This window comes from Staurois parvus, unplaced genomic scaffold (genome assembly GCF_062004578.1).
Source record: "Staurois parvus isolate SC_StPar_1 unplaced genomic scaffold, SC_StPar_1.0 ptg000077l, whole genome shotgun sequence".
NCBI lineage: Eukaryota > Metazoa > Chordata > Amphibia > Anura > Ranidae > Staurois > Staurois parvus.
In genome coordinates this window covers 4,836,160-4,857,514 of record NW_028317873.1, presented here as the reverse complement: position 1 = coordinate 4,857,514, position 21,355 = coordinate 4,836,160, and the positions used below count along the sequence as shown (strand labels likewise).

The 21,355-nt window shown below is 40.7% G+C and overlaps 1 protein-coding gene across 1 annotated transcript in view; it reads right to left on the bottom strand.

Moving 5' to 3' along the window:
• SACM1L (SAC1 like phosphatidylinositide phosphatase) overlaps window positions 1-21,355 on the bottom strand; it is a 173,962-nt gene that overhangs the window by 110,101 nt on the left and 42,506 nt on the right. The window contains exons 4-5 of the mRNA XM_089669479.1: window positions 20,972-21,099; window positions 11,481-11,630 (exon numbers count right to left, since the gene is read on the bottom strand). Of these exons, the coding sequence (XP_089525605.1) occupies window positions 11,481-11,630; window positions 20,972-21,099 (278 nt within the window). The remainder of the gene's footprint in view (window positions 1-11,480; window positions 11,631-20,971; window positions 21,100-21,355) is intronic.

Below are 21,355 nucleotides of genomic sequence, written 5' to 3'. Positions count from 1 at the left end.
AGCTATCTGCTGAGAGACATATTGTGTCCATGGAAGATTTATTTTTTTTCCACAAGTTTCTGGAAAATGACAAAAACTTTTTTTTTGTTTTTTTTTTTACACAAAATTGTCATTTAAATGATTTATTTCTTGCACAAGCCATGGGTATATGTGGAATTATACCCCAAAATACATTCTGCTACTTCTACCGAGTATGAGGATACCACACGTGTGACACTTTTTGGGAGCCTAGCCACATACAGGAGCCTGAAATCCAATGAGCACTTTGAAAGCCTGAAAGTGCGTAACTTCTTCATTTCACTTCCCCACTACCTATCACAGTTTTGGAGGCCCTGACATGCCAGGATAGCACCAAACCCCCCCAAATGACCCCTTTTTGGAAAGTAGACACTCCAAGGAATTTAAAAAGAGGCATGGTAAGTATTTTGCAGATCTAATTTTTTCTCACAAGGTTTTGAAATATAAAAAAGAAAAGAAAAAATATATTTTTATTTTCTTTCTTCATTTTCCAAAAACTTGTGGTAAAAAAATAAATTCTTCTATTGATTCAACATGCCTCTCAGCAAATAGTTTGGGGTGTCTACTTTCCAAAAAGGGGTCATTTTGAGGGGTGGGGGCATTTTATGCCCAGCATTAGAGGTTTATGCCACACATCACTCACTCTTCTAAGCACCTGAAGACCAAGCCTTTTCTGACACTTTTTGTTCACATTAAAAAAATCTGTATTTTTGCAAGGAAATTAAAGTGAACCCCCAAACATTATATATTTTCTTAGAGCAGACACCCTAGTAAATAAAATGGTGGGTGGTGCAATTTTTTATCTCACATATTACTTACACAGCGATTTTTCAAACGCAATTTTTTTGAAAAATATACACTTTTTTAATTTTAATGCACAAAATTACAATATATTGGCCAATTATTTGGTATGATATAAAAGATGATGCTATGCTGAGTAAATAGATACCAAACATGACATGCTTTAAAATTACGCATGCAATGGCGACAAACTGTGCAATGGCGACAAACTGCATACATTTTTAATATCTATAGGCAATGCTTTAAAAGCCTTTACAAGCTACCATTTTAGATTTACAGAGGAGGTCTAGAGCTATAATTACTGCCCTTGTTCTGACGTTCGTGGCGATACCTCACATGCATGGTGCAATCGCTGTTTCCATACTGGGAAAGGGTCAACGCTCACGACTGCAGGTGTGCGCGTGCGCGGATGGGCGAGGGTCCTTTTTTTTTTTTTTTTTCTGATTTATTTAATTATTTTTACACTGTCCCTTTAATTTATTTATTTTTTAATCACTTTTAATGCTATCTCAGGGAGGGGGAGGGGGGGCCATTTTCTCCCGCTGCTTGTAAAGGCAATTCTGCAGCTAATTAACCACTAGGAATGCTTTTACATGAAAGCCCATTGCCGGCTGAAAAAAATAAAACCAGGATGATGCCTGCAGCTGCAGGCATCACCCTGGTATAACCATTCAAAGTCCAGTGATGTACCAATACGTCACTGGTCCTTGTTGGGTGTATATGCTATGTTCTTTTTTTCTTTATGCAGCCTGTGGGCTGAATGAAAAAAAAGAGAAGAAATCTCTGCCAGAAAAAGTGTGTGGTATGCCCACCATTAGAAACCTCCCTCAATCCACCCACTTCTAATGGTGGGCACATATGAAATGTGCCAACAAATATAAAATATATATGCCGAAGCATGGGGGCCATCCACCCACTGGCCACCCCAGGCCTCCATGCTTTGGCATACATTCTCTTTTTTTTAACTGCGGATGAAAAATCTCATCCGACAGCACTGCACACACCTACTTATGTCTATTCTGAAAGCAAGACCCTGTTGCTGTCAGAATAAACAGGTCAGTGCTGCAGTTTGACGTTCCTGCAAAGAAATCAACAATGGTTAACAATAAAACATAAACTCAATAAAACAACTTTATAAGGAAAAGTGTGTGGTGGTATGCCCACCATTAGAAACCTCCCTCAATCCACCCACTTCTAATGGCGGGCACATATGAAATGTGCCAACAAATATAAAATATATATGCCGAAGCATAGGGGCCATCCACCCACTGGCCACCCCAGGCCCCCATGCTTTGGCATATATTCTGTTTTTTATAACTGCGGATGAAAAATCTCATCCAACAGCGCTGCCCACGCTGACTTATGTCTATTCTGAGAGCAAGTTCCTGTTGCTGTCAGAATAAACAGGTCAACGCTGCAGCTGAAAGCATTCCTGCAAACAGAAATGGTTAACAATAAAACAACAATAAACCAGTGAAAGTCGAACAATCACAAAAATGACAACAACAAAAAAAAACTATAACTATTTTTGGTTTTTATATTTTTTATTTTTTTGGGGGGTATTTGTACTTTTATTTATTTTTTTTATTTTTTTAACTTTTTTTTTCCAAACTTCAAACATTTAAACAGCTGGTAGGGTCTCTCCAAATGCGATAGCCAGTTTCCTGACTACCTAACATCTTTTGAGACCCTGTGTAAATGTGCCCTGATCTGTGCCGTGCTGTACCCTATACTAATAGTTCACTAGTGTATGGTAGAGGTGGAAGCAGGGCTTGATGCAGAGGCCAGGTTGGCCAGGACAGGAGGGACAACAATAGCGGCTGTCACGCCTAATTCCACGTTTGCTGCAGACACGACATCTTTTTTGGGGTCTTCTTTGGGTTGGGGTACCAGGAATGGTATCGAGAAAATGTCTCTCATGCAGACGGCTAACTGCATCTGGGAGAGGGATTTGGGGCGCAGCACCTTCTGGATACAAAAGGGCCCTGATGTTTTCTAACTGGAAATTTAGGTATGATCCACTATGTCCAGTTGCTTTATAGAGAACAAAAGCATTATATAGAGCCAATTGAAATAAATAAACTGACACTTTTATGTACCAGCGTTTGGATTTTCGGGAAACTAAATACGGCTGCATCATCTGGTCATTGAAGTCCACCCCTCCCATGTTAAGGTTATAATCGTGGACACAGAGGGGCTTCTCAACAACACCAGCTGCCGTGGTAATTTGGACGGTCGTATCTGCGTGAATGGAAGACAGGAGGTAAACATCCCGTTTGTCCTTCCACTTCACTGCGAGCAATTCTTCATTTCTCAAGCAGGCTTTTTCCCCCTTTTTAAGACGGGTATTTACAAGCCGTTGGGGGAAGCCTCGGCGATTAGATCGCACAGTGCCACATGTGCAAATTCCCAAATTGAACAAATGTCTAAATAGTGGCACGCTTGAATACAAATTGTCCACGTATAAGTGGTACCCCATATGGAAATAGGATGACGCCAAGTCCCAAACTATCTTGCCACTGCTCCCCATGTAGTCTGGGCATCCGGGGGGCTCCAAGTAACTATCTTTTCCCTCGTAAATCCGAAACTTACATGTATAGCCTGTTGCCCTCTCACAGGTCTTATACATCTTGATCCCATATCTGGCACGCTTGCTGGGGAGATATTGTTTGATTACAAGGCGGCCAGAATATTGAATGAGGGACTCATCGATGCAGATGTTTTTCTGGGGAGTATACACATCTGCAAATTTTTGGTTAAAGTGATTTACGAGGGGCCGAATTTTGTGGAGCCGGTCAAATTCAGGGTCACCCCGAGGACGACTGAGTGAGTTGTTGTAGAAGTGCATAAAACGCATTATACTCTCATATCTATGCCTGGCCATGGCAGCAGAGAACACGGGCATGTGAACAAGAGGGTCGGTGGACCAATACAACCGCAATTGATTTTTATCATTAATGCCCATGTTGAGGGTTAGGCCCAAAAAAACTTTAAATTCGGAAACCGTAATGGGTTTCCATGCGAATGGTCTGGCAAGGTTTGAATTTGGGTTGGCGGCGATAAATTGGCGTGCATATAAATTGCTTTGATCCACAATCAATGCATAAAGATCTTCTGTGAAAAACAGCTCAAAAAAATTAAGGGGAGTATTTAAATTTGCTGTTTCCACCTGAATTCCGGGTTGGGCAGTGAATGGGGGAAGTACGGGTGCTGCAGAATTTGTGGGCTGCCAATCGGGATTTGCAAGCACATCCGGAAGGACACTAGGGGCTCTACGGGCCTGTCTGCGAATTCTTGGTGGCCGCGGGACACTACTTGTGCTCGCCACCGCACCAGCTTGTACTGCACTTATGGGACTCGCCACGTCACCAAGTGATACTGCAGTGCTGGTATGCCTACGACCAGGACGTACTAGGCCGCTGGTGCTCGTCAGTTCACCAAAAGATACTGCGGCACTAGTACTGGCACTCTGCTGCATATGAGAGTCATCATGCATTTGTATCACCTCAGCAACCTGTGAATGGGATCGGGTACGCCTGACCTTAGCAGGGACCACTTCCTCGTCGTCTGAGCTAGCTGTCAGGGTGCCGCTGCTGTCTATAGGTTCGTATTCTGAGCCTGGTTCTGCCAGTGAGTCTTCCCCCTTCGCTCTCACTTGACATGCTCAGAATCCTATAGGCCTCTTCACTAGTGTACCTTTGCTTAGACATTTTGGCCACTAAATTTACAGGTACCTAGTGCGACTCACGGGAAAAAGAGCGCCTGGCTGTCAGGGACTGCTTGAACCGCTACAAAAAATTTACCGACAAGTGCTAACAGATATCAGGCCTGATTCTGTGAACACTGCGGTTTTGTGTGTAATATGTATCAAGTGACAGTTATCTACTGACACTGCACTTGCCGGGGGAGAAGGGGGGGGCGTAGGGGCTAAACGCAGGTGCTGGCAGGTGTTGGGGCTGATCCCGCTAACACTGCGTTTTTGGGGATACTAAAGTAATGTGAATGCTGGTATAGCGCTGATCTGATCAAAGATATTGATCCAATCAGACACTATACTAGCAATGAAGGTTTAGCGTGCAAGTAAGCGTGTTCCTGGCAATCAAGGGGTCAAATGTGATTATTTGTGTACTAGCGGGCAAACTGGTGCTATCTGGGAGGGGCGCTAAAACTATCGGAAGTCACCAGTACCAAGTCACCAGTACCAATACAGTGATCAGTAAAAATCTGTTCACTGTAATCAATGACACTGGTGACAGGGCAGTGAAGGGGTTAACTGGGGGGGGGGGGGGCGATCAAGGGGTTAAATGGGATTACTGATGTACTGGCGGGTAAACTGGCGCTATCTGGGAGGGGCGCTAACACTATTGGAAGTCGCCAGCGACACTGATACAGTGATCAGTAAAAATTGGTTCACTGATCAGTGACACTGGTGACAGGGCAGTGAAGGGGTCAACTCAGGGGGGGGGGGGGGGGGGCGCGATCAAGGGGTTAGACGGGACTACTGGTGTATTAGTGGGCAATCTGGCGCTATATGGGAGGGGCGCTAACACTATCGGAAGTCGCCAGCGACACTGATAGTGATCAGTAAAAATCGCTTCACTGATCAGTGACACTGGTGACGGGGCAGTTAAGGGGTTAACTGGGGGGGTGGGGGGGGGGAAATTAAGGGGTTAAATGGCTTTATTGGTGTACTGGGGGGCAAACTGGCGCTATCTGGGAGGGGCGCTAGGACTATTGGAAGTCGCCAGCGACACTGATACAGTGATCAATAAAAATCGCTTCACTGATCAGTGACACTGGTGACAGGGCAGTGAAGGGTTAACTGGGGGGGGGGCAATCAGGGGGTTAAATGTGTCCTAGACTGTGTTCTAACTGTCAGTGTGCTGTTTTACTCACGTTTAAATGTCTCTTCTTCTCTGTCTGGAACGGAATGTGTCCAGGCAGAGAAGAATGACATCATATCCTGCCCTGTGTAAATGTCAACACAGGACAGGATAGGACAGGGACCGATCATCCGATTTCAGCCAGAAATCACTGGCTGAAATCTAATGATTGATCCCTCCTGGATCGAATCGGATCACCCGCGGGTCGGCGGGAGCGCGCGCGCCCCCTGCCGGCGAAAGTGTCGGGAGCGCGGAACCCGTTTTTAAACGTGGTTTTGCGCTCCACTGCCGCCCTGCACACGTATATACACAGTGGCAGGGCGGTTAATGACCAGGCTTCTTTTTGCTACTCGGCGCTGCACTAATTGAACTGATAATTGCGCAGTCATGCAATGCTGCACCCAAACGAAATTTACGTCCTTTTTTTCACACAAATAGAGCTTTCTTTCTGTGGTATTTGATCACCTGTGCGCTTTTTATTTTTCACGCTATAAACAAAAAAAGGCCAAAAATTTTGAAGAAAAACAATATTTTTTACTTTCAGCTATAAAAAATATTTAGTAAACTCAAAGTTGGTTATAAATTTAGACCAAAATGTATTCTGCTACATGTTTTTGGTAAAAAAAATCCCAATAAGTGTATATTGATTGCTTTGTATGAAAGTTATAGCGTCTACAAACTATGGTATAAATACTGCAATTTACGCCATTTTTCTGCTATACAGCGCTGCGCTAGTTTAACGGATAATTGCGCGGTCATGCAATACGGTACATAAATGAAATTTACATCCTTTTTTCCCCCACAAATTGAGCTTTCCTTCGGTGGTATTTGATCGCCTGTGCGGTTTTTATTTTTTGTGCTATAAAAAAAAAAGCTGACAATTTTGAGGAAAAAGAAAACAATATTTTGGACTTTTTGCTATAAAACATGTCCAGTAAAAAAAAAATGCAAAAATCTAATTTAGTCATAAATTTCTGCCAAAATGCATTCTGCGACATGTCTTTGCTAAAAAAAAACCCAAAACGTGTAAATTAATTGGTTTACGTGAAAGTTATAGCGTTTACAAATGGCGGGAAAGATACTGGGATTTTTAATACTGGGGACCCGCTGCTGACACCCGCGGGACAGGTAGGGCGGGCGCGTGCCTCGCGCACGCCCCCTGCCTGTTTTGTAGGCACACGTTTTAAAACGTGCTTTTGCCTACGAGTGCCGCCCTGCCACCGTTTATATGCGGTGGCTGGGAGGCATGTGGTTAAAGAATTACACAATGTTGACAATTGCATGTTGGTGACTATAGATGTAGAGTCATTGTATACTAACATTGATCAGTTTGATGGAATTAATGCGGTCAAATGGGCCCTTAAACATAAATCATCTCTAAAAAGAACACAGAGGAAGTTTGTTGTTGAATTGCTAGAGTTAGCGATGAACAATAATTTCTTCTGGTATAACAATGCCTTTTTTCAGCAATGTAAGGGTGTTGCCATGGGAGCTAAGTATGCTCCCAGTGTGGCAAATTTAGTGATGGATAAATGGGAGGAAGAAAGTATTTTTGGAAAATGGCCAGAGATGGCGCTATACAAGAGGTATATAGATGACATTATAATGTTATTGGATGGATCCAAGGAAAAGCTTGATTCCTTTATGGAATATATCAATATGAACAGTTATGGATTGAAATTCACTGTTACTAGTGATTTTCAGCAAATAAATTATTTGGATCTGATCCTATATAAAGATAATGGTCAAATTCTTACCAAAACTTATTTCAAAGAAGTGGATAAAAATAGTTATATACCTACATCTAGTGGACATCACCCTAATTGGCTATACAGTACCCTTAGAGGTCAATTTACCAGAATAAAGAGAAATTGTAGTGATAATAAAGATTTCTTTGATCAAACTGAGTTGCTAATTGAGAGATTTATAGAGAAAGGGTATGATAGGAGTTTTTTGGTTAAGGAAAGAAATTCGGTAAATAAAAGAGATAGAGAGATGCTTCTTAGAAATAGAAAGACACATTTGGGATTTGAAAATAATGTACCCTTTATCACGAATTATAATATGCAATATAAGAATGTTGAACGAATTTTCAAAAAATATTGGCCCATTTTATTAAAAGATGATATACTGAACAAATTTTTATCCAAGACACCGAAAAAGATCGACTTGTTTCCAAATCTAAAAGGTTTTTTTCCTTGTAGGAAGTGTAAAGTATGTAGGACTGTAAAGGATATTAATAAAAAAAAAAAGGAAGTCATTTTGTTCTTCATTTTCCGAGAAAGAATATAAGATTAACTCTTTGATTACATGTAATTCTACACATGTGATTTATGCTTTGGAGTGTCCGTGTCACTTTAAATATATTGGTAGAACTGGAAGATGTTTAAAAACAAGAATAGGTGAACATATAAGAAATATAAAAAAAGGATTCGACAAACATAGTGTATCAAAACACTTTAAATTAGTACATAATTGTGATCCAAGCCTACTTACCTTTTATGGAATTGAGATGGTGAAACCCCATTGGAGGGGCTCGGATTTGGTTAATGAAATATCCAAAAAAGAGACGTTTTGGATTTATGAGTTAAATTCTTTGCAGCCTTATGGGTTAAATGTTGATATTGATTTGAACTTTTTTCTCACAAATTTTTAATATTTGTACATTCGATTGTTAATTGTGATATTTTTATGATATCTTTATGATTTTAAATTTTAATTTTTGTATGTTTTTTGTTTTATTATTGGAGTTCCTCTTTAATTCAATGTAGACTGGCCCTTTAAATTACTTTGATGGGAATTTGAGATTGGGTTTGGAGGTTGGCTGGCTCTTTATTTATTTATATTTATTTGGTTATTTAATTATTAATTTCCCTATATGTAGATACATATATATATTTTTTTCCTTTCTTGATGTTGTAAAGATTTTATATACTTGTGTAACATTTGTGTATCATTTGCGGACATCTGCCATTATTGTAGCGGCTTGTCTGCTTGATTTTCATTGATGCCAGCTGATCGTTCCCTGTGCAGTGCATATTAATGAGGTTGCGACGTCTCACATCCATCCGCTCCGTAAGGACGTCGATGATGAAACGTGTAGGGCGCAGCTTGATCGATGTGACGTCATTACGTTTCCAATGAGCTACTGCGCATGTGCCGAGTAGCTGGGTCTGTTTTGCTGTGATTGCTGTTGATGCTGGTGTCGGCTGGGACACCCTTTGAGCTAAGTGCAATGAGTACTAAATAAAGATGTTGTTTTAATAATATTGCACCATGAAGTTCTTCTGTTTCTTTCGAGTGTCTGGCATTTCCCTCTTTGGATACGTTTGAAGGTGGCTTTCTTAAGAAGTGGATTCCCTTGATGATAATTGATTTGAAAGCAATTTGCTCCATCTGAAATTGGTCTATGTGGATCTGGGCTCTGCAGAATACTATTCCTTGAAGATACATCTATGAATGACCTATCATTTATTATTAATACTACTGTTCCCAGAGCAATACATGGTTTAAATATATAATTTTTTTAGCTCTGGTGAGTTTATTTATATTTTTGGTGGTGGTATTGTTACTTTATTTATATTTTTTGGTGCACGTTTTTTTTTGTGTTATATATTTTAAAGTATGGACACTTTTTCATATATATATATATATATATTTTTGCACCATTTATATATTTGATTTATGGAGATAATTCTATATTCACTAGCGCAAAATTATATTTTTTTTGTGTTGGGATAAATTGCACAAGTTTATGAAATGGGATTTTAATTCACAATTAATGTCACTGAGGAATACGGAGTATTTCCGTCCAGGTAGGGAGGAGAGCACAGGAAATGGTTTAAAAAGGAGGATATTCAATTGAAGGATATTATGGAAGGGCAGGAACTGAGAACACTTAAGGAGTTGAAAAAGGATAAAAGGGAACTTTTCATTAAGCTAGACGAGTGAAGATATCACCAATTAAAACACTTTGTCGGGAGTCTTCCGAAACCTTTGAGATTGAGAAAGGATTGGAATTTGTTTGAGAGGTTGTTGGAATCACGTGGAGATCGGAAACGGCACAGCAAAAGTTTATAAGATTCTCACTGAATTAGACACACGCACAAAGCCACTGTACATAGTAAAATGGGAAAGGGATTTGGGAATAGAGATAGATGAAGACAAACAGAGGAAAATATGTTGACTAACACATGAGAATGTAAACATGAGAGAGGTGGAGGTAAACTATAAGTGTTTAACAAGATGGCACATTGCACCGAACGTTGAATATAAGATGAGTGGGGAGAATGTTGGCGGGGGTGTGGAAAGGTAGGTACGTTATATCACATATGGTGGGAGTGCCCAAAGATTCAAGGTTTTTGGGAGACAATGGTTCATTTAAATGGGCTTAATCTCTGGGATAAAGATAGGATTGGACCCAGAGTTGTGTCTATTACACAGTACAGAGCTATCAGTGAACAAATACAAGAATTCGGGTATATGGTACTATCTGAATGCGGCAAAGGGGCTGATACCAAAGTTTTGGCATAGCTCAGAGGTGCCGAGAGAAGAGGATTGGGTAGAAAGAGGGAACCAGATACGTAGGATGGAGAAACTGCATTATATGCAAGAAGACAAGATGGGGTTATATTACAGGAGATGGGGAAAATGGGAAGATTTTGTGCCCAAGGTGAAATATATGAAGCAGTAGAGAGGGATATGTGAAAGTTCCCCTTACTTAGGAAAAGATGTAATGGAGAAATGCAGAGTGGGTGGTTTTATTATTAGGAGGGGCTAGGTTTCAGGGTGGGTGGGGGTATTAGACAGGGGGTGGGGGGTAATGGGAATAAAGATAGAAAGGTATATTACTGATGGTTATGTATGTTATATGAGAGTAATGAAGAAATATGTATTTTATATGGAAAATGAATAAATATGTAAATAATTAGAAAAAACAAACAAACTGTGTGCTGGGTGTGTCTTACTGTGCGCTGTACTTTACTGTATAAGCACACTGCTTTGTATTGCTATGCACAGCAATACAAAGCAGCATGCTGGTGCTGACAGGGGAGGGATCTGTATTGTTTACCGTCAGTGATACAACGATTGCTGAGACCCAGTGATCGACAGCTGAAGCCACCAACGGCGGCACAGGTATGGCACATGCGCGCCCCCTACCCGGAAATAAAAAATCACACACAATTTTGCGCAGCCCTGACACCCTGAAGTAGTTCTGCTATAGGGCGGTTGGGAAGCGGTTAACACTTCACATCCAAGGCTTTTGGTTTGTTTATAGATAATAACTTATAGATCACACTTACAAGCATCAGTAGGGCAGATGTGAGAATTAGCAATTCACATTATTATCTCAGCAAAAATATAACCATTTGCTTGCTATGATTTAAAAAAAAAAATTGCTACTCATAAACACCTTCATGTGACCTAATGCCTGGAAACCCTAGATCACATGGTCCCTATTTACTAGGAGTATTGAGTGTTTTATAATTTAGAGATTACATCATTATAAACATGCACAGAGACTAATTGCCTGGTTTTATGCTGACCCGCTTCAGGATATCGATTCACAGACCTGGACTGAGTAAACAGATTAGGACTGACCTTCTGTATTTTTTTGCTAGTTCCAGCCAAGTTATTCAAATTGAAGCCAGAGGGCCAGCACTAAAGCCAAGAAATAGCAGCCTTAATTTTTCTCTTAAAACAGATTTACTTTACAGGGTTGGCACGATGCAATATACTAAAAAAACAGAAATGTAGTGATCCATCATTTATTCATACCCTTTCTAGTAGGCTCATTTCTTGAAACTCCGGACTTGTATTTGATAGCCGCTGTAGAGTGTGAGTCAGATCATAAGACGTGGAGAAGTAAAATCCATCCACACTGAGAACATGGCTGATCATGGCAAGGAAGCTTTTGTTATCCTGCAACTGTTAAAGTAAGAGAGAGAGAGAGAGGTAAGGTTACACCTCCTACTAGGTTATCTTTTGCTGCCAGTGTCTGGGAGATTTTCCTTCACTTCCTGTCCTGAAGGTACAACAGGAATTAAGACAAAATCTCCCCTAAGTGAACAGAATCCTCATCTTAGCAACAAGTGTCTCCACTGAAGGATTTTACCTCACTTCTTGCTCTGGTAACAAGTCCCATGGGGAATCAGACAGTAATAAAAAATCAAAAGAATGTAACCCCAAACTAGAAAAAATCCTGCTGGCGCTTTTACAGATTCTGTTTTTTGTAATTTTGTACTGTTGACGGAATGAACCTTTGCCTTAAAATTTTATACGTAGCTTTAAACTATGAATTTTCCTTTTTCAGACGTATTATGTATACTATATCAGTAGTAAAAGTGATGCCAAAGGCTACAATTTAAAAATAAAAAAAAAGAGGTAAGATGTAGATGCTCTGTGCAATGATACTGCACAGAATGGTCACTTTCTTCCTCTTCTGGCAGTCACCCCGCCAGCACTGTCAGCTTCTCAGCTCTTCTGGGCGCCTCCTGCAGCAAGCACCTGAGCACGTGCAGCCCGAGTTAATGAGTCCTAACACATAGGGTGCCAATAACCCACACCCCAACTCCCGCCTCACAGGAGTTTGACTGACAGAAGCCTGTTCTCCTGCAGGTGCTGGAACTTGAGACAGTACTGGAGAGGTCACATGGAGCCAGGTAAGTGCTTAGGGACAGGGGGAGGAAAGACAGGTAGTAGGGTAATGCATTACAGTTAAAAACATTTAGACTTTAGTTCTAATTTAAAGTAGATCTTTGGTCAGGCTATGGACATTCAAATATGTACAGTTGTCTTCACAATAATAGCAGTGTGTTGAAAAAAAAGTGAGTAACGCTCAAAATCCTTCTAATAGCTTTTATTTCCATACACACAAATGCATTGGGAACACTACACATTCTATTCCAAATCAAAACATGAAGAAAAAGACATCAAATTTGTGTTGTTCCTCTAAAAAAAATTGAAGAAAAGTGAATATTAGACTGTTCAAAAAAATAGCAGTGTTTGTATTCTTCTTTACAAACTCAAACATTCACTATATAAACTGAAAAATGTTTGAAGATTTTGCTTTCCTTTTAATGACTTAATGAATATTTGGTTGTAGTCGCACTGTTTCTGAGAACTGCTGTACATCTGTGTTGCATGGAGTCACCCAACTTCTGGCCCCTGTGATCAGGTATTCCAGCCCAGGATGATTGGACTACATTCCACAGTTCTTCTCTATTTCTTGGTTTTGCCTCAGAAACGGCATTTTTGATGTCACCCCACAAGTTTTCTATTGGATTAAGATCCGGGGATTGGGCTGGCCACTCCATAACGTCAATCTTGTTGGTCTGGAACCAAGATGTTGCACGTTTACTGGTGTGTTTGGAGTCGTTGTCTTGTTGGAACACCCATTTCAAGGGCATTTCCTCTTCAGCATAAAGCAGCATGACCTCTTCAAGTATTCTGATGTATTCAAACTGATCCATGATCCCTGGTATGCGATAAATAGGCCCAACACCGTAGTATGGGAAACATCCCCATATCATGATGCTTGCACCACCATGCTTCACTGTCTTCACAGTGCACTGTGGCTTGAATTCAGTGTTTGGGGGTCGTCTGACAAACTGTCTCCGGCCACTAGACCCAAAAAGAACAATCTTGCTTTCATCAGTCCACAAAATGTTGCACCATTTCTCTTTAGGCCAGTCAATGTGCTCTTTGGCAAATTGTAACCTCTTCAGCACATGTCTTTGTTCCAACAGTGGAACTTTGCAGGGGCTTCTTGCAGATAGCTTGGCTTTACATAGGAGTCTAATTGTAACAGTACTCACAGGGAACTTTACACCTTCTTTCATCTTCCTGGAGCTGATTGTTGGCTGAGTCCTTGCCATTTTGGCTATTCTTCTATCCATTCGAATGGTAGTTTTTCACTTTCTTTCACGTCTTTCAGGTTTTGGTTGCCATTTTAAAGCATTTGCGATCATTTTAGCGGAGCAGCCTATCATTTTCTGCACTTCTTTATATGTTTTCCCCTCTCCAATCAAATTTTTAATCAAGGCACGCTGTTCTTCTGAACAATGTCTGGAACGACCCATTTTACTAGGAATTTCAGAGAGAAATGCACTGTAACCAGCATGTACATTTGCTGCCTTCCTTCCTTAAATAAGGGCAATAATTGCCACCTGTTTTTCAAAGAATGAATGACCTCTCTAATAGAACTCCACACTGCTATTATTTTGAACATGCCCCTTTCAATTAGTAATTCAATTACACAGAATCAGCAGCATGCATGTCATGACTGTTGGGTCTGTTGGATTTCTATTACTCTACTACACCTGCTAGTAAATTATTTGCCATGTAGAAATATCATTTCTACCAAAAACAGTGATTGATCAGGTTAGTGATGTCTGACTGCTATTATTTTGAACACAACTGTATACTTAACAAGCAGTAAAACCTGAAGACAGGTTCTCACTGACCTCTGTATCTGCAGACACTGTGGAGAAATTAATTATCAATGTTGACAAGAAAAGCAAGTCAAGCCTTAGAATATTTTTCCTCCCCTCCACACCTGCACTGTGTTTACATTAAAGAGACACTGTCACCTTACCCATGTCTCTATAAAGGCCAGCTCCTCTTATACTAACCTTACCAATGCTCCTTCGCCACTCCTTCCTCTACTGCAGCAGTCCAAAATTTATGCAACTTTAACTTATGAAAGAGCAGGTGACCTCCTAATTTCCTACCCTGTGACAGTGCTCAGGTCTAGCAGCCCTGACCACATGAACAAGGGAGTTACGTCACTACTCCCCCAGGTCACCAGCCATTTCACTGTTGGGGAGGGAATGGAGATCTTTGCAGAGACACTATCATTTTGCCCTGCAAGATTAGACGCCCGTGACTCTTTAAATTTTAAGGATGAATTGCTCCCTAGTCCTTGTAATACCAGAAGCCAATGAGGGCTTGTTTTAAAGTTTAACTGCAGATTAAAAATGTAAACATGAAATGTCCATAGGCTAGCCAAGGTTATACTTTAACACAGGACCATCCAGGCTCGCATTTACTGAGAGCAAACTTTGCAAGACTGGCCACAAAAAAAAACAAAAAAACAAAATGAAAACTGCAGCACAAACATGCAAGAAAATAAGATTTTTGTACTCACCATAAAATCCTTATTGCTGAGTTTACTGAGGGACACAGCTTTGATGATAAGCAACCTAGGGATATTCAGCTGCTTACAGGAGAAATGGACACTCGTTCCATTGAAAACTGAACACCAGTTTCTTTGAGGCTAAAAAACCCTCATACTTGTTTAATTGTAGCTAACAGTCTAAAGAGAAAATGACAGTAGAGGTTCCTTGCAAGCTTGGGGCTGCATTTCTGCAAATGGAGTTGGAGATTTGTTCAGGATCAATGGTGTCCTCAATGCTGAGAAAAACAGACAGATATTTATCCGTACCATCAGGAAGACATGTGACTGACCCCAGATTTATTCTCCAGCAGAACAACAAGTGCAATCATACAGCCAATGTCATTAAGAACTATCATGGCCCCCACAGAGCCCTGATTTCAACATCATCGCGTCTGTATGGGTTTACATGAAGAGACAAAAGGATTTGAAGTAGCCTACATCCACAGAATGTCTGTGGTTAGTTCTCCAAGATGTTTGGAACAACCTACTAGCCAGGTTCCTTCAAGAACTATGTACAAGTGTACCTAGAAGCATTGATGCGGTTTTCAAGGCAAAGGGTGGTCACACCGAATACTATTTGATTTGGGTCTCTCTTCTGTTCATTTACTTTCCATTTTATTAATTGCTAAAATAAAACTATTAACACTACTATTTCTGAAAACTTTCTTTACAGCATTTTTTCACATCTGCCTAAAACTTTTGCACAGTAGTACATGTGCCGTAACACCTCCTGGTGGAGAAACAGTTACTTGGAGATCAGACATTGTCTGCTGGGAAAAACTACCTGCAAGTTTAACACTCTGACAATGTGTGGCGTGGAAATAGCTGGAACCAGGGGCGGACTGACCATTTGGAAACTCGGGTGCTGCCAGAGGGCCTGGGGTCAGTAGGGGGCCCCATGAGATGCCCTGGTACCTTTTTCATAGGTTTTTTTGAGTTTGGGCAAGGACTCAGGGGCCCCATGATCCCCTATTGCCCGGGGGCCCCATGAGTTGTCAGTCCGCCCCTGGCTGGAACACTGAACTTTGCTCAGAACAAGATACAACTCCAACTTTGTTGTCGCTGAAACACTCCTGGTGTCTCCCTGATCAGTGATATAAGCCATGACTGTGGCCCTGACCAACTGAGCCCGGAATGGATAACCAGGCAGAGGACATGGTTGAGTGAAGCAAGGATATGAAAATGGAGAATGGAAGCTTCAATTCCTCTCGCAACTACACTGTGTGCACAATTATTAGTCAAGTTGTATTTTTGAGGAATTATTAATTATTGAACAACTACAGTGCTCTCGGTCAATCCAAAATAAACCTGAAACCTGAATATTTAATATTGGCTTTCTTAGGAAAATATCTATGTGTGCACAGTTATTTGGCAAGTAATAGTCCTCATGCACACTGGACATTTTTACAGCGGTTTTTGGCTTTTGTCGTTTTTTTCTACAGCCAGTAAACTCCTTATGTTATTCTACGTGTCCATGCACACAGACTTTAAATCCGTGTTTTTTGGCTTTTTGTTTTGTGTAAAAAATGCTAAAAAATGCAATCGTGGAAAAACGTGGCTAAACGCTAATGCAAAAAAACCTAAAAAATTTAGAAAAACTTGCGTTTTTAACTTAACTTTATACAGCTAACACTACTGGCAATTTTAAAACGCCCAGCATGCATGAAGACTAAGTGAGCAGAATTATGATGCAACTAAATGAAAAATGAGAATTTTCACATCTCACTTTTTTATTTTAATCTGTTAACCGCTTCCCGTCTGCCCTATAGCAGCTATACTGCTACAGAGCGGCACAGGTGCGCAAAATCACATATATATATATATATATATACGCACATGATTTTGCATTTCTGGGTAGGAGGTGTGCACCGCCACTTGCGGCCGTGGCTGTCGATCACCAGGTCCCTGCCGTTAATTACTCGCCGGGCCTGGTCATTGCCAAGGATCTCTGATGGGGGGGGGGGGGGGGATAAGAACTCTTCATAAACAAAACAGTTCTCTTCCCTGTCAGCTCATGCACACTGCTTTGCAAAGCTGTGTGCTTACAGTGATGCACACAGACACAGTCCCATAGTAAAACACACCCAGCTCACAGTTAACCCTTTGATCGCCTCAGATGTTAACCCCTTCCTGCCCAGTGCCATTAGTACAGTGTCAGTACTTATTAGCACTGATCATTGTATTGGTGTCACTGAGGATGTCAGTGACACCAAGTCAGTTCCCCCCAGTGTCAGAATGCCTGCCGCAGTCCTGCTATAAGTCGCTAATCACCGCCATTACTAGTAAATGTTTTTTAAAAAATCCCAGTATATATACCACCATTTGTAAACACTAACTTTCACATAAACCAATTAATTTACACGTATTGGGATTTTTTTCAGCAAAGACATGTCGCAGAATACATTTTGGCCTAAATTTATGAGAAAATTTGATTTATAAAATTTTTTTACTGAACATGTTTAAGTCAACAATATTGTTATTTTTTTCTCAAAATTGTAGTTTTTTTTTCTTTTTAAAGCGCAAAAAATAAAAATGCACAGGTGATCAAATACCACTGAAAGAAAGCTCAATTCGTGGGAAAAAAAGACCGTAAATTTCATTTGGGTGCGGCGTTGCATGACCGCGCAATTGTCAGTTAAAGTAACGCAGCGCCGTAACGACAAAAAATGGCCTGGTCAGGAAGGGGGGTAAATCCTCTGGAGGACAAGTGGTTAAAGTGAGAATAATAAACAAACTGAAGATTGACAAAAAAAAATTCTGACTTTCCCTTCCCCCCTAAAAAAACAAAAAAAGAGACCAATATAGCGACCCTGCTCTCCAATAACAGTAAAAAGCCTTCCATTCATGGAGTCTGTCAATTTCTAGATCTGTTGGTTATCAACTTTTTGAGCAGAGCAACCACAGCCTCCCAGACACTGTTCAGAGAGGTGTCCTTCACCATAAATCTCCCGTTTAGGAAGGGCCCACAAGTCCACACGTTCTCAATAGGGTTCAGGTCAGGTGAGGAAGGGGGCCATTTCATTATTCTTTCATCCTTAAAGCCACGCAGTGAAGTACTTTGGTGCATGCGCTTTAGCATATTTTATTATATCTTTTCATGTGACAACACTGAAGAAATGACACTTTGCTACAATGTGACGTAGTAAGTGTACAGCTTGTATAACAGTGTAATTTTGCTGCCCCCTCAAAATAACTCAACACACAGCCATTAATGTCTAAACCGCTGGCAACAAAAGTGAGTACACCCCTAAGTGAAAATGTCCAAATTGGGCTCAATTAGCCATTTTCCCTCCCCAGTGTCATGTGACTCGTTAGTGTTACAAGGTCTCAGGTGTGAATGGGGAGCAGGTGTGTTAAATTTGCTGTTATCACTCTCACTCTCTCATACTGGTCACTGGAAGTTCAACATGGCACCTCATGGCAAAGAACTCTCTGATGAGCTGATAAAAAGAATTGTTGCTTTACATAAAGATGGCCTAGGCTATAAGAAGATTGCCAAGACCCTGAAACTGAGCTGCAGCACGGTGGCTGAGACCATACAGGGGTTTAACAGGACAGGTTCCACTCAGAACAGGCCTCGCCATGGTTGACTAAAGAAGTAGAAGTTCAATACAAAAAAATAGTTATAAAAATAATTAAGCTGACTAATAAATTGTTCCTGAGATGCTTTGCCCAATGCAGAAATTCTTTGTTTAAATACAGTAAAATTGGGCATAAGTATGGACTGCGGACTATAAAAGTAAACAAAATTTATTTTGATGATCAGTGCCCTGATTATCAGACCAGCCCCATCAGTGCTGCCTATCAGTGCCCATCAATGCCGCCTGTGCTGCCTTTATTATACCCATAGAAATTGCGCTGGCAGATCTAAACAAATCAGCTGGCAAAAACAATTAGACAAATTGTGTACAACCTTGTATATTTAAATTGACGCGCTAAACAAAGTGACAAAAATTCAACCTTGTGTGAATAATAAAGCATAGAACAGGAAAAAAAGTGCATAAAAAATTAATAAATGAAAGAATTTCAGTGATGTTCAATTCCTAAACATAGGAAACAATGTAAAAGTCCCAGTGATATTGTGCAGCGTAATAACAAGTCCTTATGTATCCAATGTCTCCAAACACCAGAGTGCACCACCATAGATATAGAAGACAATAAACCAGAACATGTGGACTCATTTGGTTAAAAAAAAAAAAAAAGAATCAGAAAGGCATGTGATTAAAACCTCTATAATGGATCTCTTATCTCCTCCACATCTCCACAAATGGCCATTAAGGGTAAATGCCACGTTTCAAATCCCCTAAACAACTCTCCTCATACTCAATAAGATGCCTTATCCAATAATAGAAGGTAATCATTTAGGGCATGAAAGAGAAGAAAGGAAGCTCACATAGCCTAAAACCATAATTGTATGTTTATTATAAAAGATAATCTATCCACTCACATGTCACAAAACATAAAAGCACTTGTAAATGTAAAACCCCGGTCCCGGGAGCCGATCTGAGTTATTTCCTTGGAGTAACCAGTGTGATTATGTCACAAGCGTGAGTGTAGGAGAAGCGTGGAAAATTTAAAATGGTGGATCGCGCATAAGGTGCGCAGCTGCTACAGTAAAAATTCTACTCCCTAGTTTGAATAAAAAGAAAAGTTCCTTACATACAAAAATAAAATTAGCTTGCACAGAAGCTACATACAAAGTACAGAGGAGGGTGAACTGCTATAGCTCTGTTACTGATAACACTGCAAGGAATCTCCAGATAAACTGGTTTGATCTGAATAGTGGAGTCCTGTGCCAACAAGAACTAAGATGGGGTTGTCACTGCCGACTGCAGGAAGAGAAGACCATCAGGGAGAACACCAGCATGCTTAACCACTTGCTGACCACACTATAGCCAAAAGACAGCTACAGCGCAGTCAGCTAGTTTTGGGAAGACGTCTATAGAAGTCCTCCCAGAACGACCCCACCTGCTCACGCCTGGCGTGCTCTGTGATCGCGGTGTCCTTTGGACACAGCTGATCACAGATCGCGGTAAAGGGCCAAGCACAGAGGTCTTTTACTATGTGATCAGCTGTGTCCAATTACAGCTGATCACATTGCAAACATACTTGCCGGTTATCGGCAGTCCTTTCCACGCGCGCTGTCACAGCTTGAAAAGAGTAGAGCCGGTAACCAGTAATTCCCACAGGGGACAGGTACACTTAAAAACAGGGCATTGATTATTGGTGCCCTGATTATCAGTGTAGCCCTATCAGTGCCCATCAGTGACACCTCATCAATGCCCATCAGTGACACCTCATCAATGCCCATCAGTGTCACCTCATCAATGCCCATCAGTGTCACCTCATCAATGCCCGTCAGTGTCACCTCATCAATGCCCGTCAGTGTCACCTCATCAATGCCCGTCAGTGCCAGCTCATCAGCGGCCATCAGCGCAGCCTCCTCAGTGCACATCAGTGAAGGAGAAAAATTACTTTTTTGCACATTTTTATAACAGAAACTGAAAAAAAAAAAAACTTTCTTTTTCAAAAATATTCTATCTTTTTTCGTTTGTTAAGCAAAACATAAAAAAACAAAGGTGATTAAATACCACCAAAAGAAAGCTCTGTCTCAAAAAATGATAATTTTGTTTCGGTACAGTGTTGCATGACCGCGCAATTGTCATTCAAAGTGCGACAGCGCTGAAAATTGGCCTGGGCAGGAAGTGGTTGAGAGTACCCAGTATTGAAGTGGTTAAAGGCTTAGTGTGCTGAGGACACTAAGCATAACTGAGAGGGGTTATAGCCCTGGCCTTCAGTTTTTTTGTAGATTTAGTATTTGTCTCCAGTAGGAAGTGGTATATCCAAATGTTGCTTATTATAATCAAAAGTGGTGTCCTTCAATGGACAATAGATACAAGGCCGCGTCATTGCTGGTGGAGCATATCAATCCAGAAAGAGGGCATTGTCTCAGGAAAATAATACAGCAAAGATGGGGCACAACAGTGAGGAGGGGAGAAATGTGGGCTGGAGTGCTGAACAAGTTGCCTCTCCTGTACATTATGTTTGCCAAAGTAACCATACATGTTACCTGTAGTTTGCAGAAACTCACCTGAGTATCCGTTAAATGTAAAATTGTCTTTTTATAGGAAATAACATCAAAGTCTGTGGCTTTCCAAATGGAATGATTAAAAAGATCCCCTACTTTCTTCTTTCTGGTAATCACAATTAGATACATTCCTAATAAAGAAAATTGGATACATTGTAAATATTTTGGAAACACATGTCAAAAAACACTTGATGTGCAGAACATGAGACATATATAAGTAAGTCTTGAAGCCAAAACCTAAGCATGTGCAGTGTAGCAAAAGTGTGTAAATCACAAGAGTTGATGAACAAAATACAAATCCTTTGACAGGTATAACAGTAAAACACATAAACGTCAACAGTGTGTTTTGTTGCCTTCAGGGGATTTTATTTTAAAGCTGATCTTCAT